The sequence below is a fragment of the Lutra lutra genome, chromosome 16 (genome assembly GCF_902655055.1).
Source record: "Lutra lutra chromosome 16, mLutLut1.2, whole genome shotgun sequence".
Taxonomy (NCBI): domain Eukaryota; kingdom Metazoa; phylum Chordata; class Mammalia; order Carnivora; family Mustelidae; genus Lutra; species Lutra lutra.
Window position 1 is genome coordinate 21,480,057 of NC_062293.1, and position 26,524 is coordinate 21,506,580.

At 41.0% G+C, this 26,524-nt stretch overlaps 1 protein-coding gene across 3 annotated transcripts in view; it reads left to right on the top strand.

The window, feature by feature from the left end:
- Window positions 1-319: 319 nt before the first annotated feature.
- The window catches only part of LOC125087692 (keratin, type I cytoskeletal 27), a 28,150-nt gene continuing 1,945 nt past the window's right edge, over window positions 320-26,524 (top strand). Inside the window, exons 1-8 of one of the 3 annotated variants that reach the window (XM_047708269.1) lie at window positions 320-818; window positions 1,489-1,571; window positions 2,077-2,233; window positions 3,191-3,352; window positions 3,437-3,562; window positions 6,462-6,679; window positions 7,697-7,752; window positions 8,033-8,372. In XM_047708269.1, the coding sequence (XP_047564225.1) occupies window positions 369-818; window positions 1,489-1,571; window positions 2,077-2,233; window positions 3,191-3,352; window positions 3,437-3,562; window positions 6,462-6,679; window positions 7,697-7,752; window positions 8,033-8,175 (1,395 nt within the window). In that variant the 5' untranslated portion in view covers window positions 320-368 and the 3' untranslated portion in view covers window positions 8,176-8,372. Of the gene's footprint in view, window positions 819-1,488; window positions 1,572-2,076; window positions 2,234-3,190; window positions 3,353-3,436; window positions 3,563-6,461; window positions 6,680-7,696; window positions 7,753-8,032; window positions 8,373-22,200; window positions 24,242-24,710; window positions 24,794-25,163; window positions 25,321-25,564; window positions 25,727-25,818; window positions 25,945-26,524 lie in introns of those variants that run through there. The other 2 variants (XM_047708270.1, XM_047708271.1) reach the window with 2 other exon arrangements.

Sequence of the window (26,524 nt, forward strand, 5' to 3'; positions counted from 1 at the left end):
GCCAGATAATGATGGTATATTCCTACGGTTTAGATGAAAGTAAAGGATTACTCATCCAAAATTAGAAGTTAAAATAATGAACTTAATATAGAATGAACCCTGTTATATTTAAGATAACAAATATCCTGAAGCAACAGCCAGGGATGTTAGACATCAATTTACCAAAAAAAAAAAAAAAAAAACTAATTATACATAATTTCATGCTAATCAGAATGATGCCATTTTTCTTCTGGCATGCATAACTCAAATAGAAACACCCCAATAATTGTGTATAAAAGCCCAAAGAAACCATCAGCTCATGATATTCTGTTCTTCTTTGAACTTCCAGCAATCTTGTTACAGACAAGGTGAACACTGCTCATTCTGTCATGTCTCTCCGATTTTCTAGTGGGTCCAGGCATATTCGCTTATGGTCTGGAACTGGATCTATCAGACCATCCAGTGGAGGCTCAGGCTTTGTGGGCAGCAATGCGTGTGGCAGCTCTGTTGCTGGAAGTGGATTTTCCTGTGCCTTGGGAGGAGGCCTGGGCAGTGTTCCTGGGGGGCACCGTGCTAGTGGTGTCCTTGGAAATGCCACTTGTTCTGGCTTTGCTGGAAGTGAAGGGGGACTTCTGTCTGGAAACGAGAAGGTGACCATGCAGAATCTTAATGACCGCTTGGCATCCTACCTGGATAATGTGCGAGCTCTGGAGGAAGCAAATGCTGAATTAGAGAGGAAAATCAAGGATTGGTATGATAAATATGGACCAGGATCTTGCCGTGGACTTGATCATGACTATAGTAGATACCACCTAATCATCGAGGATCTTAAGAATAAGGTGAGAAGGGGCGCCTGGGTGGCTCAGTGGGTTAGGCCTCTGCCTTCGGCTCAGGTCATGATCCCGGGGTCCTGGGATCGAGCCCCGCATCGGGCTCTCTGCTCAGCACTGAGCCTGCTTCCTCCTCTCTCTGCCTGCCTCTCTGCCTACTTGTGATCTCTCTCTCTCTCTGTCAAATAAATAAAAAATCTTAAAAAAAAAAAAAAAGAATAAGGTGAGAAATCACAAATCTGAAAATACTGAAAACACTGAAAGTATTTAAAACTAAGAACTACCTAGCAAAAGATATAGAACATAAACAACATAAACAGGAAATGCTTCATAACTGTTATCTGTCATTTATGTTCCTATTTATTTATTATTTTCACAAATCATTCTTCCTGTTAGTCAAAAATAAGTACATTAATGTGTGAATTTCAAGCAGCTTGAATGTTACTAGTTTTGAAATATATACATTGATAAGAAAGTGTTGCATTCTAAAAGTTATGTGAGTAGGTGAGAAATAACCACATTTGTCATTTTTAAAAATGAAAATTTTAAATATTTCTGTTGTCACTTAAGGAAATAAGATTATTTTATGCAAAGGTGAATCGTGTCACATGTTTCATTTCCTGAGATAAATTCTAAGAACAGGCTTATTTGTTGTGTCCTCCCTTTTGGTTTCTTCTAGATTATCTCTTCCACTACTGCTAACGCTAATGTAATTCTGCATATTGACAATGCCAGACTGGCTGCTGATGACTTCCGGCTAAAGTAAGTGATAGAAAACAAGCACTCTCTAGAAAAACTTTCCTGTCAATTTTAATATGCTAAATAAAATTTCAATTTCACCCCGAGTAGATAAACCATAAAAGATTAAAGGAAGTAACGCATGTTATAACAATGCCCTATGACACAAGGCATGTTCTTACAATCAGCTATACTCATAATTTGTATATATTTATTACATTTTGGGGACAAAATATCACTTCATTTCTACGCCTGCCTGGAAGAATGCCAAGCACTAAGATAAAATTCTAAAATGGCATATTTTTATTTAATGGGGATCTGCTATCAGAATTTTTGTCACTAAATAACGGTCAATTTCCTTGCAGAGCACTGGGTAAAGGAGTGGAGGAAGGCGTTCCTTGTATGCTTTTATAACACTCGGAGTCCCAATTCATTTTCTAATGCACCGCTTAAAGCGACCGAGGTTTTACTTCTCTCCCCTCTTGAGGTTGTCTAACTTGGGCTGAAATTCACTTAATGCCCCGCCAAGGTACGAAAATGAGCTCGCCCTTCACCAAAACACGGAGGCTGACATCAACGGGCTGCGGCGAGTCCTGGACGAACTCACGCTCTGCAGAACCGACCAGGAGCTGCAGTACGAGTCCCTGAGCGAAGAGATGAGGTACCTCAAGAAGAACCATGAAGAGGTAGGAGAAGCTGAACCACTAATGAAATCGCGATTCTGTACATTTTTAATACTTGGGGGGGAGAGGTGTCATTAACTTACAGTAGTATTTCGTGCTCGTCATAATAATTTAAACAATGCCAAGGCATACAAAGAAAGAATTTTCTCTCTCCCTCTCTCTGCCCTTCTAACCTCATCCCCCAAGGTTATAAGTATTAACCATTTGATCGGCACCCTTCCATTTTTTTAGCCTGATAGAACAATCTAATGTTTTTAAAATGGTACATTGCGGGGCACCTGGGTGGCTCAGTGGGTTAAAGCCTCTGCCTTCGGCTCAGGTCATGATCTCAGGGTCCTGGGATCCAGCCCGCATCAGGCTCCCTGCTCAGTGGGGAGCCTGCTTCCCCCTCTCTCTCTGCCTGCCTCTCTACCTACTTGTGATCTCACTCTCTCTGTCAAATAAATAAATAAAATCTTTTAAAAAAAATAAATAAAAATGGTGCATTGCTTTGGCATTGATACACCCGTCCTTGTTTGTACTGTATTATTTCTGTCATTCGTAAAAGGCCATCCTGCCATCCACCTTCCCACAAAAGACCTGACTAGGAAAAGATGTCACTGTTTTCTCCACTTAATGAGACTGGCTTTACTTGAATGTGGAACCCTGTACAGTAATAAACCCCTTACTTGACAACGTTATACCACGCAGCTTCAAACCCCTTAGAGGGGGAAAAAAATGACTATCTCCAAAATAGTCTCCTAAACAATGGATGAAAATGTTCGGGAAACACCCCGTGACCGGTTAGAAAAGCCTAAAAGGAGAGAATTATGGGGGCGGGAAAGGCCAGGAAACATGAAAAGAGAAAGAGGGGGAGGGAAGAGTCGCAGGGCAGAGGGCTAGAAAGGCAGGAGCGCGGGAGAGCAGTTGCGCGCCCTGATCATACGCTGCCCCTCGAGTCCCGCTCACGTGTCCCTGCAGGAAATGAAGGCTCTGCAGTGCGCGGCCGGTGGGAACGTAAACGTGGAGATGAACGCGGCGCCCGGGGTGGACCTCACGGTCCTGCTGAACAACATGCGGGCCGAGTACGAAGCCCTGGCCGAGCAGAACCGCAGGGACGCGGAGGCCTGGTTCAACGAGAAGGTGAGGCGCATGCCCAGCCCCGCCTCCCCCGAGCCCGCCGGCTGGGGTGCAGGCCCGCTCACCCCTCCGCACCCCACCTTGCAGAGCGCCACCCTGCAGCAGCAGATCTCCGACCACGCGGGCGCGGCCTCCTCGGCCAGGAACGAGCTGACCGACATGAAGCGCAGCTTGCAGACCCTGGAGATCGAGCTGCAGTCCTTCCTCGCAATGGTAGGCGAGAGCGCGGGTCAGCCTGCATTTTGTGACTCTCACGAAGACCCTCCTTTTCCCTGTTAGAGCTTCACCTCCAAATACTTAGAGCAGAAGAGAGCAAGGCAGACAGACACTGAGACCCTCGGAAAGAGAGACGGACAGAGAGCGTGTCTTTTTTCCTGAGGTCACTGAAGATTTCCTTCCTGGCCTCTGCTCAGTGTCCCTTGTCCCTTCTTCAGCCTGCAGAACAAGCCGCAGGGGTATTACCCCGCCTGAAAATTAAGTGTCAGGACACCGTCAGGCAGCCACACGAGGCAGACCTAGGGTCACCAGCATCTCCTAGGATTGATGAAGGCCAATTCATGCCACATGGTCCTTTCCATCAGACAGAGGAAAGGAGGGTACCTATCTGAATCCCTATGAGCTCCTCTCAGCCCCTTCATCCCCACCTACCTCCCAGAGCTGGGCACCCAGCCAGCTTGGCACCTACTGCCAACTATTTCAGAGGTTACCATGGATGGAGACAATCCAGGACTAAAAATGGCTTCCCTTCTGGGGTATGAGCTAGCAGCACCCAAAAAGCTTGATTTTGAGAATTACCGCAAATACCAGTGGCCCAACGGTTCCCATACCCATCAGGGGTTTCTTGCTCCCTGAGGACACGAAGTTGTGACCCAAAGAAAAGCGTCATTATGATACAAGTAGGTGCCGCAAGCAGAGAAGGTAAGGAAGACTCAGAACTACATGAAGACCATTTTGATTCAGTCCCCCTAAAAAGATACAGTGCTCTCTTACCATATAATGTTTAGATTAGAGATTGTTTTGACCACTGACTAACCCCCAACTTAACAAGGGTGCCCCTCTCGTCCTGACCCTCGTCACCACTGCTGGCTGGTAACCCAAGCCTTCCCCTGCCCCTCTGGGCTCCTGAAGCCCTGCCTCTCTCCCTGCTTCCCTGCAACTAGAACCCCAAGGGACCCTTGCCTGCTGCTGTTATTCCTGAGCACAGATCTGCTCTTGCGTTTCTGAGCTGCGCCGAAGGAAATAAATTCCTGAGTTCCCAGATTAAAAGGGAAGCATCACATAGGAGATGATGTTAGATAGTAGTTCATTCTGTGCAGCTGGGAGTACCATAGTTCGGACTCAGGAGATGAGCCACACAAAAAGCCCATGTTAGACAATATAACTGAATTCTAGAAAACTGGTGGCGTAGAACCTAACTGCCATGCTTGAGATTCTCTTGTCATAAATGGGTTCTAACAAGAATCTTCTCTGGTTTAGTACACAGATCACGTGTAATATAAACTTTTCCTGTCCTTCCTGTAGTATGCGAACTTGCAAGTTCATCCTGTCCTCCTTCCTTATCTACAAGCTAACCTTACAGTGAAAGGCTGTAGAGGTAGGAATGCTGTGCCCTCTGATTAAGAAGAGTATTTGCAGACTTAAAAAGGAATACCAGGGGCATCTGGGTGGCTCAGTCAGTTAAGCATCCAACTCTTGAGTTCGGCTCAGGTCATGATTTCAGGGTTGAGACAGCCCCTCATCAGGCTCTGTGCTGGGTGGGGAGCCTGCTTGAGAGTCTCTCTCTCTCTCTCCCTCTCCCTTTACCCCTCAACCCCTTTTAAAAAAAAAAAAAAGGAATAAAATGAATACCATATGAGGATACATCATCAGGAAAATTAAAGTTTTGGACAGCAGAGCACACACCTCACTGATGTCTTTCCAGTTGGGGCCTCCTCCTCCCCGTTACTGTCCTGTTCACCTTCCACTCTTTTACCCTGGAGAGCCCAGCACCACCCATGTAACGCCCCAATTGGCCTATTTATTAAGTCAGTGGTTCTTAGCCCCATCAAACACCATGTCCACCTGTTATGATGAATATTTTATAACTCCCTCTTTATCCTAGAATAAAGTCAATAGATGATGTATTTAGTAATACAAAAAATTTTAAAAACCACTATAATGCCGTAAGTACAATAAAAAGGAAAACTAAAAGTATTTTTAAATAAAAAATACTTAATATTTGGGCCCAACTACCTCAGAATATGTAATGAGAGAGACCGAGGTTTACCCTTCCCTTGATAAATAAATTTTTATTTTAAATAAGGTAAGATCAGGAGTGGCTCCACACAAGAACAGGAAACTGAAAGGGCGTGAATGGGGGTGGACACTCGGATAATTACTAATATCAGGAGAAGTAATAACCACCCAGAGGTATTCATCTATAATAAGGGGAGAGGAAAATTACTTTAATTGAAGCAGACATCACATGATGAGACAGATGACAGGCTGTGCAAGGGAAAATGAGGAGGTATAATATTCATAAGAGTAGTATGGAAATAATGACCTGTACTGTGCTGTGAAACACATCTCTTGTGTTGAAAGCCCACCCCTGTTAAGGCATTCATTCTATCTCAAGTACTTCATAAAAGACCTTTGAATAACAACACGCAAATCCAGGACAGAGCAGAAAAACAAAGGGCAGCACGCAAGGCCTTGGAGCAGTGGTGGGGTAGGTCTCTGGAGACAGGAGCAGAATAAGATTGAAAAACAAAAACCAACCCAAAAATAAATACATAACTTCAATATATAAAATTTCCAATATGATTTCTTATTGCACTATCCCCCAAAGAGAGTTTTAAAACATGTAGGTTGATCATGATAGGAAATATTACCTAGAGTCAAAAGTCTCATGGGAAAGGGTCATTTATGCCATATCAGGTCCTCCAACATGCCAGACCCCCTCCCAGGGAAATGCCTATGACTTCCCCTTCCTCTGCACCTCCCGTGTGGTTGTGATGAGCCCCACAGATTTCTAAAACTCACCTAGGAAACAGGGCTGCTGTTTGCCGAGAAGCTCTGGCCTGCATAGTCCTCAAAGTGGCTTCATCCTTGCTGTGACATCCCCTGTCCTCAGAAACACTCCCTGGAGTGCTCCCTGACTGAGACGGAAGGCAACTACTGTGCGCAGCTCGCCCAGATCCAGGCTCAGATCGGGGCCCTGGAGGAGCAGCTGCATCAGGTCAGAACCGAGATGGAGGGCCAGAAGCTGGAGTACGAGCAGCTCCTCGACATCAAGGTCCACCTGGAAAAGGAGATCGAGACCTACTGCCGCCTGATTGATGGAGATGGGAAGTGAGTAACACCATTTGAAAATCCAGTATTTTACTGAATAGGTTGTTACCTATTTTAAACCACAACCATGGACTGTCCCTCCATGTTCCATGCCTCCAAGCCTTTTGTTCTAAATTCCCACTCCAGAGACATGTGTCCACCTCTTCCCTCTGCGGTCAGCCCTGCCATATTTTCTACATCACAGCCCCTTCTTCATCCGCCTCGGATGACCCCAGTCGTCCCCCCAGAAGACGCCATTCTGTATCCATGTTAATCATTGTAGGTTTCAAGATTACCCCCCACCAGGCTTTACCCATCTTTCACTCTGTTCCTAATATAATTGCTGCTCTGAAATAAATGCACTCTATACAACCCCCCAGGATCTCTATGCTCCCCCAGGAGCATGAAACTTGATCTCAGGGTTGTGAGTTCGAAACCCACAGGGGTGTAGAGATTACTTAAATAAACAAAACACTTAAAAAAAAAAAAAAGGAGGTGCCCCTGGGTGGCTCAGTCAGTTAAACATCCAACTCTTGATTTTGGCTCAGGTCCTGATCTCAGGCTCGTGAGATTCACCCCCACATTTAGCTCCCCACTGGACAAGAAGCCTGCTTAAGATTCTCTCTCTCCTGCTCCCTCTGCCCCTCCCCCACCTCTCTCTGTCTCTAAAAAAGTATTATTTTCATTTAAAAAGTATATATTCATACATGTGGATATAGACTATATTATATATGAATATGTATATATATTCTCCTTAGGTTATAAATCCTTGGGTTTAAAAAAACAAATCAAATGAAAACAAAGATATTTTATATTCTCTCTTTAGAAGACATTTAATTATTTTCTCCTCCTATACCCCAAAATTTTAATATTTTCCTTTACAGAAAATTAAGATCTGTTTTTGGCATACAAAGTTTCCTTGAGTTCATGTCCATCCTTTGACTCAATGAATATTTCTTAAATAGTAATCTGAAATATTAAAGAATAAACTGTTTTTTTGTTTTTGTTTTTGTTTTTGTTTTTGTTTTTGTTTTGCAGCTCATGCTCCAAATCAAAGGGCTTTGGATCAGGAGCCTCAGGGAATTCACCTAAAGGTAATAAAATCTAGTTCTGTTTCTACTGCAAGTACTTTCCCATTAATGACAATCATATACCGTGGCAACGATAATGCTCTGTATTATTTTAAGTAATTTTAATTCAAATGCTCTGAACTTAAAGTATTATCTTAAGTGGATAAAATTATCCCAAACTATTATGATAAATCTGTACATGCTCTAACCAAAGTGTACATAATATATCACGACCAGCACTGGAATTCTTCCTCATGTAATCTTTTAGCTGGAATATGTGTATTCACAGGTGTTTTGTTTCTAGAATTATCCAGAACCACACTGGTAAAGACAGTGGTTGAAGAGATAGATCAACGTGGTAAAGTTCTTTCATCAAGAGTTCACTCCATTGAAGAAAAGACATCTAAAATGACCAGTGGTAAAACAGAGCAAAAGGTTCCGTTCTAGCCACCATTGAGAAAAGAACAATCTGGGGAAAAAGGATCCTGTACAACTGCATTATTCTAAATATCAAGGAGAAGAAAAACAAAGCAAAACAAAAAAATAAACATTTCTACCCTTACCGATAAGTTACTTAGCAAAAATGCCTGTTTTCTTAGTTAACTTTTATAGATTCTTGGGTGTTTGTTTTCAAATAAATAAAAAAGTGGATGTGTACTCATTTCCATTTACCTATAACTAATAAGCAATTATTTGAGGGGTTTTTTTTCTACATCTCATTCACGGGCATACATGCATGGAATCTATTTTCATTGCCTTCCACTCTAGTTTTAAATAATAGTCAGTAGCACATGGCATTTAAGTATTAATATTCACGAGGTAATTAACTAACTCACCATTTTGCACCGGCAAATAATCTGGGGAAAAAAGTCAGAAATTCTCCTGTGATTAAAAAATCCCATCACTAGATGGCGCATTCCTGGTATTTTTTTACCAATGAGTTTATCAAATTCTTCCGGAGATCTGGATACTTCCCAGGATACTGTTCCCCATACAATCAGGATTAACTCTGGAAAGATCCACAGCAATGAGCCTCATGTGAATGACTTTTTTTTCCTAGAGCAAACTTTCTGTTGAGCCCCAGACAGCAACTAGTTCAGGCTTAGCAGGCCATAATGTCTCTATTTCAACTACTTGGCTAAGACATTTATCACAGAAAACAGCCCTAGACATAGGTAAATGAATGAGCATGACCATGTCCCAATAAAACTTTATTTATGGACACTGAAACTCAAACTGCAACTAAGTTTGATGTATTATGAACTATTATTCTGATTTTTCCCCAACCATTTATAAATGTGAAAACCATTCTTAGGTCATGAGCTGTGCAAAAACAGGTAACAGACCAGATTCAGCCCACCAACACCTGGTCTAGAGTTTAAAATCTCATGAGGTTGATGATCACAGTTATTGTGTCTTTCTATGTTTCTAGATCAAAATGTAGGGTAAGGAGTCCTAACAAATGTTAAATTCCCTAAAAGGAGAGCAGCTCTCCTATTTCTGTAGTATGTGGCCTGATTCTGAGAAGCTCTAGAGAAGGTGGGACTTCTACCCAAAAATGCAACAGCCACACGGGAGTTAAAGAAGTGACAAAGGATGGGATGTTTACCAAATCTTGAGTCAAAAGGCATCACATGAAGCAAATACTAAAAACTCATGGGAAAATAATCTCCCAAATATGCAGTGTACAGGGCAGCTGCGTAATTTGCTGGGCTAAGTGCAGGATGAAATGTGGAGTCCCTCATTAAAAAATCAGAGGGATAAAGTTTCATTAAAGGCACTAAAATATAAAGTTTTTTCCTTTCTTCTGCAGTCATGCACTCTACTTGTCATGATTTTTAAATTTGCCATTTAATGTCATTCTAAGTAAATTAAAATTAAAATGTACACTTATTGGCATAAATTTTGCCATTCTTTTTTATATTGGGAAATACCCATTTAAAATTCAAATATAAGGACATTTAACTTGTACACAGAATCACCAAAATAACACAAGCCATATTTTGTAGCTGATATATGTGAAGGGAACGAAAAATTCTTCCTTGACTCTTCAAGGTCTTCCACCTAGACTAAGAATTAATCTACATGTGTCAGATTAACAGGAGAAAAAAACAAAGTCTTATCACATGTGCACAGAGACCCAATAATGAATTTGAGACCCAAAGACATGACCCAGGCAGGCAGTTTTTATACTTTTTAGACAAAGAGAAAATTAAATCTATAAGCAATTGACAGGAGAAAGAAAACATCGCTTTGGGAGCTTCAATTAGTAAGGAATTCTAAATGGAATTCGGGCTGTGGTTGTAAATCACTAAAAAGTAACAAGAGTTTTTTATACAACCTTCTTGGCTCTAAATTTTCCATTTTCGGTAATAAGGACATCTCTTTACCTCTTAGTATAGAGTATGTTTTACATGGGAGATTTATTTCCTGCTTTCAGGGGGACAGAGGAGGTCTGAGTGTCCTTCTTATATAAGCTATCCCTTAAGTAACTTTTATTTAAAATAGTCAATATGCCAGGGGCACCTGGGTGGTTCAGTCGGTTAAGCACCTGCCTTCAGCTCAGGTCATGATCCCAGAGTCCCAGGATTGAGCCCCACAGGATTTCTCCCCTCTGACCCTCCCCTGTCTTGTGGTCTCTCTCTCTCTTTCACTCACTTTTTCTCAAATAAATTAAATCTTTAAAAAAAACTAAAATAAAATAAAATAGTACACCAAAGTGGCATATTTTGAGGCACCCTGCCTTTGGTTGGCCCCTACACAAACATCTGTATTTTCTTCTTTTACCAAAACAGTGGAAACACTGCACCAAACCAACTCAACAGGTTTTCTTTCACTCATTTATCTGCTCACATTCTGCCAACACTATCCACCATTGACATACTGATGATAAAAAAGACAGGAAAAGATGGTGTGGGTTGCCCTATTCTACATCACTGTTTTCAGCCTAAGTGGTTGGCTCATATAGGAATATAAGAGTATGTGATAAGGTTCCTTGGTAATTCCTGTTCCTTAGAACACCACTGCCTTCTTTCTGCATCTGAAACAAATCCATTTGAGTGGAAAAACTCTCAGGGTTGTCAGGAACCCTACTTACTCAATCACAGACATACTTAACCTTAAACTTGCTTTCAGTTTCAGCAAACTCCACAGGATGTATGCATCAGAAGGCTGTGCAACTCGGCATTGCTTATGCTACAGGCTGCTGAGGCAGGAAGGAAAAACTGCAGACCAGTATTATTAAGAATACCAAGATGGCATCAGAAGAGCATTAAACCAAGTGTGGGGTCCTTCTGAACAGGAAACCTGGTGTCATGCACAGGTTTCACGCTGATGAAGCCAGCCCTGCTGATCAGGTATGCTCAGAACACACTGACTAAATAAAAACACTTCTTGGTGATCAGTGTTTCATTGTGCGATACTGTGATTTGTAATAAGAAATATGTTTTTGTCCCATTCCTGGCACAGAGCTTCTAAAACCTTTGGAACTTCCAAGATGTCCAGAGCTAGCAAGGTTCTTTTGTGATGTTAATGAGGTGACTTTGGGAAAGCCTATAAAGAAACTAAAGATGGAGGGCTGGCTGTCAGTTGAGCCAACCCTGTGAGTAGACGGTTAGAACTTTCAGTCCCACCCCCAACCCCACCTCCTGGGAGGGGAGAGGGGTGTGGAGTTGGAGTTAATCACTAAAGGCCAATGATTTCATCACCCAGACCAATGTAACAAAGCTTCCATAAAAACCCAAGAGGACGGGGTTTGCTGGGCTTCCAAATTGATGAACATGTGGAGATTTGGGGACGATGGTACACTTGGAGAGGGCACAGAAGCTCCACACCCTTTCCCCATACCATGTCTTATGCATCTCTTTCATATGACTGTTCCTTTGGTAATAAACCAGTGATCTAGTGAATAAAATGTCTCTCTGAGTTCTGTGAACCACTCTAGCAAATTAATCAAACCAAGGAGGGGAGGGGATTGGCGGAAAGCCTTTGACCCGACAGCCAGTGGGTTTAGAAGCACAAATGACAACCTAGACTTGAGACTAGGGTCTGAACTAGTTAGAGGCAGAGTGAGCAGTCTAACAGGACTGAATCCTTTGCCTATCTCCAGGTAGACAGTGTCAGAATTGAGTGTGGGAGAATTGTTGCTGGTGTCTAAGAACTGTTGGGTGTCGGGGGTGGGGGGACACCCTCACCCTGGAATTGAAATCAGAGTTGTACTCCTGGTAGAATGGGGAGCACACATTGTACTTTGTGGTAAGGTTGCTTTAATGTTACAAGATCAGAAAGAAAAGCAACTATCTCTAAGTCATCATTTTGTTGAAAAAAAAAAAAAAGGAAAGAAAGAAACTACAAGCCTATAATGAAGTCATATGTCCCCCACAACAGCAAACCAAGACTTAACTAGATTCAACCTTTTCTAGGAATGTGACCTTTTAACAGTCAATCTGAAAAGTCCTGATCATTACTGGTGAGGTCATCTGCATGATAGAAACAACAACAAAAAAAAACCAACAAAAAACCCCCTTGCTCTCCTCTTTCTCCCAAAAAGAAGAAGTAACAATCCTTTAGTTTTTTTCTTTCTGTTGCTAAAAACCTCTTGCTTTTCTGTTGTTGAATTTTGTTTTTTAACAATTTCTTGCCAAGGAAACAAACCAGAATTCCCTGTGTATCTATTTAGCTAAGGAACAGATGTAAAATTAAATTCTGGGTGTGTTTCCTTTACACTCTGTTGAGTTCATAGGATCAAAGCAAATACCCCATCCTCAGAACTTAGTCTTAAATCTGTTCTCCCTTTCAAGGAGAGTTATGAATTCACCATGGCCTTTAGACCTATGATTTTCCTTTGCTCTGCAGAATTCCAGGGCTCCTGAGTTCTTCAGGAGTTCTTTTAATAATTACATGATTTTCATGTGGAGATTCCTCAAGAAATTAAAAATAGAGCTTCCCTATGACATTGCAATTGCACTACTGGGTATTTACCCCAAAGATACAGATGTAGTGAAAAGAAAGGCCATCTGTACCCCAATGTTTATAGCAGCAATGGCCACGGTCGCCAAACTGTGGAGATGCCCTTCAACAGACGAATGGATGAGGAAGATGTGGTCCATATACACTATGGAGTATTATGCCTCCATCAGAAAGGATGAACACCCAACTTTTGTAGCAACATGGACGGGACTGGAAGAGATTATGCTGAGTGAAATAAGTCAAGCAGAGAGAGTCAAGTATCATATGGTTTCACTTATTTGTGGAGCATAACAAATAGCATGGAGGACAAGGGGAGATGGAGAAGAGAAGGGAGTTGAGGGAAATTGGAAGGGGAGGTGAACCATGAGAGACTATGGACTCTGAAAAACAATCTGAAGGATTTGAAGAGGTGGGGGGGTGGGAGGTTGGGGGAACCAGGTGGTGGGTATTAGAGAGGGCACGGATTGCATGGAGTACTGGGTGTGGTGCAAAAACAATGAATACTGTTATGCTGAAAAGAAATAAAAAAAAAAAAATTACATGTTTTTCTCCAATCCTTGAAGGGTACTTTTTGCTGTGGTGAGCTTCTAAGCAATCGGTTGCCATCTAAAGGAGGACTTCAGATACCATGCTGGCGAGGTTGTTAAAGCAGAAATCACAAACTCATATCCCTTCTTCTAAGAGCCAAGGTCTGCGAATGCTCATTACAAGAGTGAATTACCATTTGTTGTTGGGTGTTGCAAATGGGTTGCTGTTTCTCTTTCCCTTTTAATATGTTTTGTCATCACACAGAATTTTATAATACGTTATAATATATATATAGATCAATTTCCATCATAGATTCAGAGTTTTACATCTGCTGAGAAAGGTCTTTGCCATTCCAACAAGATAGGTAAAATTGCCCATATTTTTCTTTTAGTACTTTCGAGATGATCAGAGGATTTTTGTCATATGACATTTTATGCATGTAGTATAACCATCCTCATTTCCTATGTATCACTCCTTGGATTAGTAAAATGCTATTTAATATACTACTGAATTGTATTGGCTAACGTTTGACTGAAGAGTGTGTATTTCCAGAATACGTCTTTTCTCTGGGAACTGATTTCCCCTAAACTTCTCATTGCCTGTATTTGGATCTTATTCAGTATAATGATTTTGTTTGCTTTTATATCTAATCCTTTCCTAGTAAGTTCTGTCTTCTCATTTCGAAGTGTCCTAATTATGGCTTGTGTTGACTGTTTTTTCAACCACCATTTTTTAATGCATTTGAGATCACTTTGAAGTGGTACATTGTATCTTAATCTGTTTTGTGGACATGTCTTTCTGGGATACTCTCCTTTTCTATAGAGATGTAATTCAGCTCCTACTTTTTTTGTTTTTATGTGCTGACGTTTTGTGGGATTTTACCTCAATCCTTTTCTTCTGCTCATTTTTATAGGCATTTCACGTTCCTTAACCTCTAGTATGAGTATAGTTCCACACAGCTTTTCTAACTGCACATAGATACCTTTTCTCATTTTTTCATCTAGAGTTCAAAAATACATTGGCTTGATTTCAAATTTCTCGTCTCTTTTTCTCTCCTCCACTGTATCCGGACCTTCTCTTCCCTACATCTCTACTGACCCTCTTCTGATCAGTTTCAATTCTTCTTCCGGGGGTTTCTTCTCATGGTGAGGCACTCTCCTGGAAAGGAAACACAGCTGGTCCGTTTCAAGAATTCACAACGTCTAGACTGTTTCCGTCTGAGCTCATGCGAGACTCTTTTCACTCACCTACTTCTGAATAGGCAAAACTCTCCCAGTTTTGTAGGCAGATAGGGTTAGAGGTCCCCAGAAAAGGAAAGTCGAGTCATAGCTTTCTTAACATAAGAGAAGTCATTTTAGCCCCCAGCCACTCTGTGCCAGCACTCCTTGCCAGCACTCCTTGCACGCTTCCTAGGACACACTGGAATCAAAAAATGCGAAAATCCCAGTAGTTAAGGATTTTAAAGGAATAACAGGAATGTAGAAACTAAGTCTGTACCAGGCCAGGAAATAGCCTAACCATATCAGAGACAACAAATTAATGATAATACTTCCAGGACTGTTTCAAAAATAAAGATTGACCTAATACATATCCTTGAGTCATTTTTTACAGGATTTAAACCCTTTTGAGCACTCAAACACCAGACTCACTGGAACAGCGAATTGGCGATGCTGACCTCCCCCCCACCCCATGACTTCAGTCAACTAGAACCTGTCCAATTAGGATGATTTTGCCCCAACTCTTTACTGAATTCTCCCTTGCCAAGCCCCACATGAATACACATGTACCTTAAAACTTCCCTAATTTTGTTGTTTGGAAATATCCATGGTGTTCTCCTGGCTTGTTGCAAGTAATTAACCCTTTCTTTTCCTCTTCTTTGGCTTGATTTTGTCTTGGCTCCCACCTACCAAGAGGCAAACCCAGTTTCAGGTTATAGTTTCTACCTGTTCTTCTCCAATGCACCTGCAGTCCTTTTCAGTTGGCTTTCCATAATTCTCCAATAATCAGACCCTTCAAATACCTCTGGATTCCCTCTTCTTCCTACAAGTCTAGTGGCTCATGGTAATTTGTTCTACCGGCTTACATTTTGGGTTTCATGGTAATACCTTGTCAGCTAGATTTGTAACAAAAGTTGTATACAGGGGCGCCTGGATGGTTCAGTGGGTTAAAGCCTCTGCCTTCGGCTCAGGTCATGATCTCAGGGTCCTGGGATCGAGCCCCACATTGGACTCTCTACTCAGCAGGGGGCTTGCTTCCTCCTCTCTCTCTGCCTGCTTCTCTGCCTAGTTGTGTTCTCTCTCAAATAAATAAATAAAATCTTTTTAAAAAACGTTGTATACAGGTCTCTGGTTTTGTGATATAATTGTTCTGTGTGATTTCTTTGTGAGGATTCAAAAATTCTGCAACCATTGCCATGATTTCCTAGAATCCATACCTTATTCTTGAAAGACAGTTTTGCTTGGCACTCAGTTTTAATATGGTAGATATTTTTCTTAATATTTTGTAGAGGGGCACCTGGGTGGTGTCAACCAGTTAGGCGTCCAACTCTTGGTTTCAGCTCAGGTTGTGGTATCATGGGATATAAGATCCAGCCCTGCATCAGGCTCAGGTCTCAGCACAGAGTTGGGTTGAGTTTCTCTCTCCCTCTTCTCCTCCTACCCCCTCTCTAAATAAATAAATAAATCTTTAAAAACTATATATTTTGTAGCAATCATTCCGGTAAGACACTATTGTTGCTAGTGGAAGCTGCTGACAGTCTAATTATGGTTCCTCTGTAGATGATCTCTATTTTCTCTGGCTGCTTTAAGGTCTTCTCCTTGTCTTTGGTATTCTTCCACATCACTACAATGTGACTAGAAGTAGACTCTTAAATTCACTTTGCCTTTTGAATTGGAGGACTGTTTCTAATCTATTCCAGAAAATTCTTACCTTCTGCCCCATTCTAGAAAATTCTTACCTTCTACCCCATTAATATTGTCTCTAGGGATACTCCAGTGAAAAGTATTTCAGAGTTTCTCTCCAAACTCCCTCTCTCTTCCTCTCTCTTGTTCCCCCCCTTCCTTCCTCCCTCCTTCCATCTCATTCTCTTCCATCTAGAACAATAAACTTTTATTTTTCGTACAATTTACTTATTTCCTCCTTAGTTGTGTCTTATCTGTTGCTTAATCCCCAGTTAAAATTCCTTTTTTTAAAAGATTTTATTTATTTATTTGAAAGAGAGAGACACAGCAAGAGCAGAAGCAGGGGAGTGGGAGAGGAAAAGCAGGCTTCCCCCAGAGTGGGGAGCCTGATGCGAGGCTTGATCCCAGGACTCTGGGATCATGACCTGAGCCAAAGGCAGACGCTTAACGACTGAACCACCGAGGCACCCCCTCAGTTAAAATTCTTAATTTTTAGTTATTGCATTTCCCATTTCTTTTTCTTATTCAAGTATAATTAACACACAGTGTTCTGTTAGTTGCAGATGTACAATATAGTGACTTAACAGTTCCAAGATGCTCAGTGTTCATCTAGTTAAGTGCACGCCTAATCCTCTTCATCCGTTTCCTTTCCATTGCCATTTCTATTTGAAATTTACTGAGTCATTTTTAATAGTTATTCATTTGGAACACTTCCAGTTCTCTCTTTCACTTCTCTAAACACACACACAAAAAAAAACCCACACTTTCTTTGCATACACTTTCTTGCAATCTCATTATTGTTGGCCTTTGATGTTCTATTCTATAGACATAGTAATGTTGGCTCTTAGTCATACGTGTTTGTTTTCTCATATGTTTATTTTATTTTATTATGAGTGTAAATGTGGTTGGAATTTAACTTCGGGAGTCCTGCAGGGCCAGGAATGGGGTGATTTCTCCAGGGTACTACAAAGCATTACCAAACTGAAAACATTTTTCTAAAATTATTTTTAGGGGCAGCTGCATGGCTCAGTGGGTTAAGCCTCTGCCTTCAGCTCAGGTCATGATCTCAGGGTCCTGGGATCGAGTCCTGCATCGGGCTCTCTGCTCAGTGGGAAGCCTGTTTCCCCCTCTCTCTCTCTGCCTGCCTCTCTGCCTACTTGTGATCTCTGTCAAATAAATAAATAAAATCTTTAAAAAATAAAAAAATAAAATAAAATTATCTTTAATTTATTTTTTATTTTTAAGTAAGCTCCACATTCAGTATGGAGCCCAACACAGGGCTTGAGCTCTTGAGATAAAAACCTGACCCGAACTGGAAGAGATTATGCTGAGTGAAATAAGTCAAGCAGAGAGAGTCAATTATCATATGGTTTCACTTATTTGTGGAGCATAACAAATAGCATGGAGGACAAGGGGAGATGGAGAGGAGAAAGGAGTTGAGGGAAATTGGAAGGGGAGGTGAACCATGAGAGACTATAGACTCTGAAAAACGATCTGAGAATTCTGAAGGGGTGGGGGGTGGGAGGTTGGGGGCACCAGGTGGTGGGTATTGTAGAGGGCACGGATTGCATGGAGCACTGGGTGTGGTGCAAAAATAATGAATACTGTTATGCTGAAAAAATAAAAAAAAAACTAAAAAAAAAAATTAAAAATAAAAAATTTAAAAAAAAAAAAAAAAAAAAACCTGACCTGAGGGGCGCCTGGGTGGCTCAGTGGGTTAAGCCGCTGTCTTTGGCTCAGGTCATGATCTCAGGGTCCTAGGATCGAGTCCCACATCGGGCTCTCTGCTCAGCAAGAAGCCTGCTTCCCTCTCTCTCTCTCTCTCTCTCTCTCTGCCTGCCTCTCCGTCTACTTGTGATCTCTCTCTGTCAAATAAATAAATAAAATCTTAAAAAAAAAAAAACCTGACCCGATAACAAGAGTTGGACGCTTAACCAACCAACCACCCAGACACCCCAACCTAAAAATGTCTTAAACGAATTCTTAGATTGGGGTTCTCAGATTAAGTGGGCATAAATTCAAACTGCTAGACTGTATCAGAGTAAGAGCATAATGATAAGTCATTATCAAATATCAATAATAGTCATAGTATTGAATTTTTATTCAGTACCACTGGCAACAGAATGAAATGCTTGTTTCTGTGCTTTGCCAACATGGAAATTTCTCTAACTTCATCCTTTCCACTGACAACATAGGCTTTGGGGTACATAGTTTTAAGTGGAGTCTCAAGTTTCGCTATGACACTTGGTAAGGTCCAAATCTTATCCCTCACCGGGTCTCTTAACCAGAAAAATCTGTTTCTGCTCTGAGCATATTTCTGGGACAGCTCAAACTTCTGTGTCTGCTCACCACTCGTGGTTTGACTCTATGTGTTTTCCTTTTTCTTTTTTTAACGACTTCCTTTATTTTCTTTTGAGCTTAGATATGAATTTAAAAGGCATTTTATAATAATTTATCCAGCATTAGGGTATTTCATCTAGTCTTATTTAACTGCGAGACATGGAGATACCACAGTGTCTATTCTTTTAAACTGCATTATGTATCAAGTTTATTTGTAAATTTTACAATGAAACTTCTGACATGCATTTGGGATTTTTTTCTCTTTGTTAGTTTTAAATAAACTTTTGCTTTTTATCGAAGTAATGAATGCACGTTGTTTTAACAGTTAAATTGCGCTTAAAGTAAAAACAAGGGGTGCCTTGGTGACTCAGTCGTAACATGTTAAGCATCTACCTTTGGCTCAGGTCATGATCCCAGAGTCCTGGAATCTGGCTCCCTGCTCAGTGGGGAGCCTGCTTCTCCCCTGCAACTCCCCCTGCTTGTGTTCCCTCTCTCATGGTCTCTCTCTCTCTCTGTCAATTAAATAAATAAATAAAATATAAAATAAAAGTAAAGTAAAAACAAAAAACAATGGTATCTTTTTCTCTCCCTTCTTCTACCTCAAGCTCTGCCCTCTACAGGCAACCATTTACAACTCTTTGAGCTCTTCCTTGTCATCTTTATCTCTAGATTTTTAAATATTATGCTTGATTTACCAGTTTTACATATTATATATTGTGCTCTTAAAAGAAAGTTGAGAGTTTTGCCTTTACCACCTTTCTCCTCTTCCTAACATAGCTCTACCACAATATTTGGCTAAACCAGTGTTCAGTCTTCTCACCAGTATGACTAAGTGGATATTGTTCATCATTATGCTGGCAGTATATGTCATGTTTTCTTGTACAGCTTTTTGTTCTTCAAAATATTTTTCTAACATTTTTACTAACTCGGTTTCCTGTATACCTTAATCTCTTATGCCTCTTTCTTACATGAACAAAACCATTTTCAAACAAACAAAATCCATCATTTCCATCTATCCCCACCTATTTTCATCCATTTTTTTCATCTTTCATCTGGACATCCAACTCAAGAATCCTCTCTTCTCATATTGGTTTTTCTGACTTGCTACCAGCTATCTTCAGGGTCATGCATTCGGTGCACTTGTAGTGGGACACCATTTCTCAGATTCTGAGCTTTCTCTTTTCTTGTTCACTTTTCTTTCCAGTGGTTTCCTGACAAAATGTGTGAAGGAGATCAATGTTTTGAGACCTTTCATGTCTGAAAATATTTTTCTCCCTCACTCATGACTAATTGTTGTAGTAGAGAATTTGGGGTTGGACATCATTTTCAAGGAGAATTTTGAAGGCGTTCTTCACTGAACTCATGGATTCCAGGGTTGCTGGGAAGTTCAGAGCCATCTGATTTCCCCATCACTGGAGGATGGGTGTCGTCTCTTCTTCTGACACTTTGTGTTCTCTTTTTCTCCACGGTTCTCTGAAATAAACTGAGCATGTGCTCTGCTGTGATTCTTTTTCATTTATTACTCATAGTTCTTGGTGGTCTCTTCAATTTAGAAGCTCAGTCCTTTAGTTCTGAGTAGTGTTATAAAATATACTTATAAAATAATTTCTTCATTTCCCCTTTCTCTCTGAAAGATTTACTTAAGGTTGTTCTTCTTGAACTAAGCCTCTAATTTTCTAATCCTTTCTTTTATCTGTCTTTTTGACCTTTGCTCAACTGCTAGGGAGATTTTTTTTTTAAAGCTTATTTTCCAATGCATCTATTGAAGTTATTTTGGAAATTATTTGGGGAGTTATTTTTTTCATTCTGAGAGCCCATTCTTGTGCTCTGCTGTTTAATTTTAATGACACTCTATTCATGCTTCAAATATGTAGTATTTTTGTTACTTCTAAGGGCATTAATGATAGGTAGTTTCGTTTTTTGGTTTGTTTTTTTTTTTTAAGTTTTCTTCAGCTTCCTCGATTGTCTGTTTGTCAAGTGCCATTTTTTGCTTCTTTCTTCAAGTCTTTGTCTTTCATGCTGGAATGTTTTTTCAATGTATGGTGATTTTTTAAATTCTGCTCATCTGTAAGAGTAAGGTCCTAAATATTTGGAGGCAATGTGTGTATTTCACTCCAGGGTGGATGGGTAGTAAGCATTCTCTTATGGGAAACACTCAAAGTATCTGCAGGTCTTTTCTCTAGAACTCTTTGGCTACCCCAGAGAAGGACCCAACAATCACAGATGGATACCTAATTTGTAGGGCCTAGTGCAAAATGAAAGTATCGGGTCCCTTGTCCAAAAGTCAGGAAAAGGTTCAGTTAGAGGTACTAACACATAAATTTCTTTCTTTAAAATATCTTATTACTGGGCACCTGGGTGGCTCAGTAGTTAAAGCCTCTGCCTTCAGCTCAGGACATGATCCCAGGGTTCTAGGATCGAGCCCCCCACTGGGCTCCCTGCTCAGCAGGAAGCCTGCTTCTGCCTCTCCCACTCCCCCTGCTTGTAGTCCCTCTCTCACTGTCTCTCTCTCTCTCTGTGTCAAATAAATAAATAAATAAATAAATAAATAAATAAATAAATTTAAAAAAAAAATATTTTATTACTTAAAACATGCAGTAGAGTGGGGTTACCTGGCTGGCTCAGACAGTAGAACATGTGACTCTTGATCTCAGGGTTAAGAGTTCAGGCCCCACATTGAGCATGTAGCCTACTTACAAAAAAAAAAAATCCTTGTTGGGTGCCTGGGTGGCTCTGTTGGTTAAGCCACTGCCTTTGGCTCGGCTCAGGTCATGATCCTGGAATCCCAGGATCTAGTCCTACATCAGGCTCCCAGCTCCGCAGGGAGTCTGCTTCTCCCTCTGACTTTGTCTCCTCTCATGCTCTCTCTCTCAAATAAATAAATAAAATCTTTAAAAAAAAAAACATGTAGTAGAGGTAGTAGTAATATATAATAATATAATCTTACAAATTGCTAAAAATAACATTTTTCATGTCATGATTTTATGCAATACAATAAATTCTAATGCTTTATTAATATGATTTCTTGATCAACAGATTTTTCTGGCTTGCTTTTCTGCAGATTCACTTATTAGGTCATGAAAATTTATATTTTTAGCAATTTCATTTTTTTTTAAAGATTTTTTATTTATTTGTCAGAGAGAGAGGGAGAGAGAGCAAGCACAGGCAGACAGAATGGCAGGCAGAGGCAGAGGGAGAAGCAGGCTCCCCGCCGAGCAAGGAGCCCGATGTGGGACTCGATCCCTGGATGCTGGGATCATGACCTGAGCCGAAGGCAGCTGCTTAACCAACTGAGCCACCCAGGCGTCCCAGCAATTTCATTTTTAATCTGTATGATTGAGAGTGATGTCCATTGTTCTTGGCAAGTGCAAGATCTCAAATAGTCTCAACTGGAAAGAGCAAAGACCAAAAGGAGGGAGGGGAGCAGAATAGTAAAGTGAAAGAATGCACAAATCAGGTAGGTATGACCTACCTCAAGAAGAAACTTACACATCAGGCGAAGGAGCTTTATCAAGCTTATAGTCCATTGATTTTAAACTGTAGGAAAGTGGGAAAAGGAAAGAAATATTTACTGACTACATATTATCGACAAGCATAATTGCTTTACAAATGTAACTACCATTTAATAGCTTCACAAAACATAAGTCATGTATCCGTCCTAGAAACGGAGGCTCAGCAAGAAGGAACTCTGCATTGGTCACACAGCCGGAAAGTTGCAGAACTAGGATATGAATGATGATATATTTGATCAAAGAACTCACATTCTTTCAATGACATGAATGGTTGTGTATTATTACAGGAATGGTATCTTAACTTACTGCTCTGCCTACTGACCAGGGTGGGAAGGAAAAAGACTTGAACCAAAAATCCAATCATTGAGCTAAAAAAAATGATAGTGAGAAAAAAAATAGAAAAGAGAAAAATGTTTCAAAAGGCACCACAGAAGTAGATTCAGTTGGACCTAGTGACTTGCTAGATGTAGGCCTGTAGAAGATGATAGAAATTAAAGATTTCTTAGCAATCATGAGCGTGACTCAGAGTAATTTCACCAATAGGTAATGAAAAAAGATAGAAAAGTTCAAAGTTTGATGACAAGGTAATTGAGTGTTGATTTAGAAATCATCCAGCAGAAATGTCTGGTGGGCATAGTGAGGCGTAGGTCTAGAATGGGACACAGGCCAGTGTTAAAGATGTATATTTAGAAACCATTCACTTACAGTCAAAGTGACAAGAAGGGATGACAGCACCAAAGAATAATGTGTAGAAAACAAGAGTGCCAGGCACAAAACTATAAGGAATGACAAGATATAAAGCACATATACACTGGAAGAAAGAAGAGGAACAAGCAGAAATATTCCAATAGAAGTATTTTCAGAGGGCATTTGTTCAGAATTCAGTAAGCCTGCGGTGGTCAGTATCAAATGTGTCCAAGAGGGTGTAGGAGAATAAACATAAGAAACAATGACTGGACTGGATGTGAGATAATTAGCAATCTGAGGTTATTTTCAGTAAAGTAGGGGACCAAAATTCAGGAGTGAATAGGAGGGGAAGTATGGAGGAAGTAAATGCAGAAAGTCTTTCTAGAAATAATGAAAGGGAAGAAATATAAAAATACAAGAAATCTAGAAATAGAAAGGGAACATACAGGCCATAGTCTGGTCCATTCGTTTTACAGATAAGAAAGCTGGACCCAGAGAAATTAGCTAATACCTTTATACCTTAGACAGAAAACCAGTAAAGATGAAATGGTAATTCCGGAGGGATAAGGATCAAGGAAGACTTTCTGTCTCCAAAGAAGAGTCCATTTAAATCCTCATTTCTCATTTAAGACCTGGCCTCCTTCCTCTGGTACCATGAGACTTGGTCTTGAAATTATTTTCAAAGAAAGACCATATTATCCACTGAAACCCATGACTGTGATGGCTCACTTGCTAAAGAAAATGTAATGTCATTGGTTTGAGCAAGGAAAGAGAAATCTGTCTAGACGCTTTTTTATTCTTATAGGAGTTCTGTAGTCCTGAAACCTGGAAGACAGGAAGAATTGCTCATACTAAATTTGAAATGCATCACTATAATAATCTTGATAATACTCCTCCCTGTCCCATTTTGGAGATAACAAATAACCCCAAGGTAACTATCCACCTACAGAAATGGACACAGTAGGGTAAAGGCATTCATTAAAAAAAAAATTACCCAATTATGAATAATTCATGATGAGCTGGCAAACACCAGTTTGCTATGGGTAGCTAGGTTCATCGAGAAACACCCTGATAATGTGTATATAAAGACAAACTCAACTGTTCGAACTGGACATTTGCCATCAGAGCTTCACTCCAGGAACAAGCTCTGTGGGTCTGGACATCATGTCTATGCGCTTTTCTTCTGCATCCAGACGGCTTGGCTCCAGCGGGGGAGCGGGTTTTGGGGCTGGAAATGCATGTGGTGTGCCGGGCATTGGAAGTGGCTTCTCTTGCGCTTTTGGGGGCAGCTCATCTGCAGGAGGCTATGGCGGGGGGCTGGGTGGAGGAAGTGCTTCTTGCGCTGCCTTCACCGGGAATGAACACGGCCTCCTGTCGGGCAACGAGAAGGTGACCATGCAGAACCTCAACGACCGCTTGGCCTCCTACCTGGAAAATGTGCGAGCACTAGAGGAGGCCAACGCTGACCTGGAGCAGAAGATCAAGGGCTGGTATGAGAAATTTGGGCCTGGTTCTTGCCGTGGTCTTGATCATGATTACAGCAGATACTTCCCAATAATTGATGACCTTAGGAACCAGGTAAGAAGCACAATGTTGTGAGGGTTAATAATGCTAAGAATATTTAGCCACACAAGCACACACAAATGTGTGAGCTCTCTCACACACAGCAGGGCTTTGCTCTCAGCTTCTGATTTTCCATAACTCATTATGAATATTAAAAATAATTTCCATTCAAATTGTAATCTTTGAACACGGCTCACCTATACCTGCTATGAGGTATGCATATTTATGCTTTTCGTAATATGAAACTATCAAAAACCGCCCACCATCTCTTGCTATATTATCTATAACTTTTTCCATAGAAAGTGTTTCTTTATGGTAGAGGGGGTGGTGAAGGGTGAAAGAGGCCATATTTAGTTTCCCATTTGCAAAAGAATCATCTTATTATTGGAGACAGAATGCCAGAAGATTCCTATAATTTCATAGGTGACCTTCTTTCAAGGAAATGTGACATTTCCTAACTTCTAACTAACTTTCCATCTACCAGATCATTTCTGCAACTACCAGCAATGCCAATGTTATCCTGCAAAATGATAATGCAAGACTAACAGCTGATGACTTCAGGCTAAAGTAAGTAGAGCAGAAGAGAAACCAAAGAAGTTCTCTCAACATTTCCGCCTTAAAGCTAAGCTATTCGGGGTCACCTCAATAGTTTAACCTTGTTTGTTTTGAACTAAATGCACATAAGAATGACCAGCTGAATGATCTGCTTTACTTGGGAAATTTAGGAATCGATATAAATGAATATCGAGATCCTATGAAAGAGAATTTTGAGTGTTCCCATTCTCTTACTTCAAATAAATGCTTACTGCATTATGGGCAGTCTAACTGAAGTTTTAAGTATATTTTAACAGTTTCACCTTGAATCATGGTTGGCGTTTTATGATAACCTAAGAAGTGATGGGACTAAGGTGATAACAACTGTCAAATATCTTCTAAGGTTTGAAAATGAACAGGCCCTTCACCAGAGCGTTGATGCGGATGTCAGCGGTTTGCGCAGGGTCCTGGACGAGCTGACTCTGTGCAGAACCGACCTAGAGATCCAGCTGGAAACCCTGAGCGAGGAGCTGGCTTACCTCAAGAAGAATCATGAGGAGGTAGGTCTCTGTCTTCCCCGATTCCATGATCCGCCTTGCTCCCAAAATTTAAAAATGAATTTCAGATGACCAGTACAACAATGTCCGACATCAGTATTCCAGAAGGAACTCGTCACTTTCTCTGTGTGGCTGATTGAAATGTTTCTATCTACCCGCCTCCAAAGAAAAGAAGTTTCTCACTTATGCATCCTGTCGGTCTGGTTCCTTTGAAAATATTCAGCTCCAAACTGGTCAAATTTTTCAGGAAATGAAGGCTCTGCAGTGCGCGGCCGGAGGGAATGTGAACGTGGAGATGAACGCGGCGCCCGGGGTGGACCTCACGGTCCTGCTGAACAACATGCGGGCGGAGTACGAAGCCCTGGCTGAGCAGAACCGCAGGGACGCGGAGGCCTGGTTCAACGAGAAGGTAGAACCCCGCCAGCGCGCGCTTGTGTGGCCCTGGGCGCTGATGCAAGGCCAGCAGCACCCTAACCACCCCCTACCTCCCCAACCTTTCAGAGCGCCTCCCTGCAGCAGCAGATCTCCGACGACGCTGGTGCCACCACCTCTGCTCGGAATGAGCTAACCGAGATGAAACGTACTCTTCAAACCCTGGAGATCGAACTCCAGTCCCTCTTGGCAATGGTCAGTAAACAGTACCAAAAAAAGATTGATTTCAGAAGTGGGGAAGAAATGTAAAGAGCGTCTCTTCCACGTGATATTACTTATTTTCGTTTTTCTCTGTTAATTCGCGGGCTTGACACAATCCGCGTTTGCATTTTGAGCAGCAGAATCCTCTTGGCCTGAAAAGTAGACCTAGGTGCTCATAATTAGGAAACATTGGAAATGAGCAAGGACAATTACTTTGAGGTACTCGAAAAAGAAAATAGTTTTTACCCTGAATCTTCTCTCCCAAGTCCAAAGATTTAAAAAAAAAAAAAAAAAAAAAAATCCCGGTGGAGTGCAAAAATGCGTTGGCATCCCTCCTATCTTCATCTGGCATTCCTTTGGGTCACTTAATTAAGAACACTTACAAGTTCCTTTTTAAATGGCATAAACAAGAAGCAAAGTAGAGGCATTCGTGTTGTCTATAAAGCTAAACGCCCTTGATAATAATAGTAACCTTTTCATTAAGGGTTTGCCCAGCACTTTCTCCCACTTGAGTCCATAATAACCCTAGGGCTTAGGCAGGGCAGACTTTGTAATTCCTGTCATTATTTCCAAA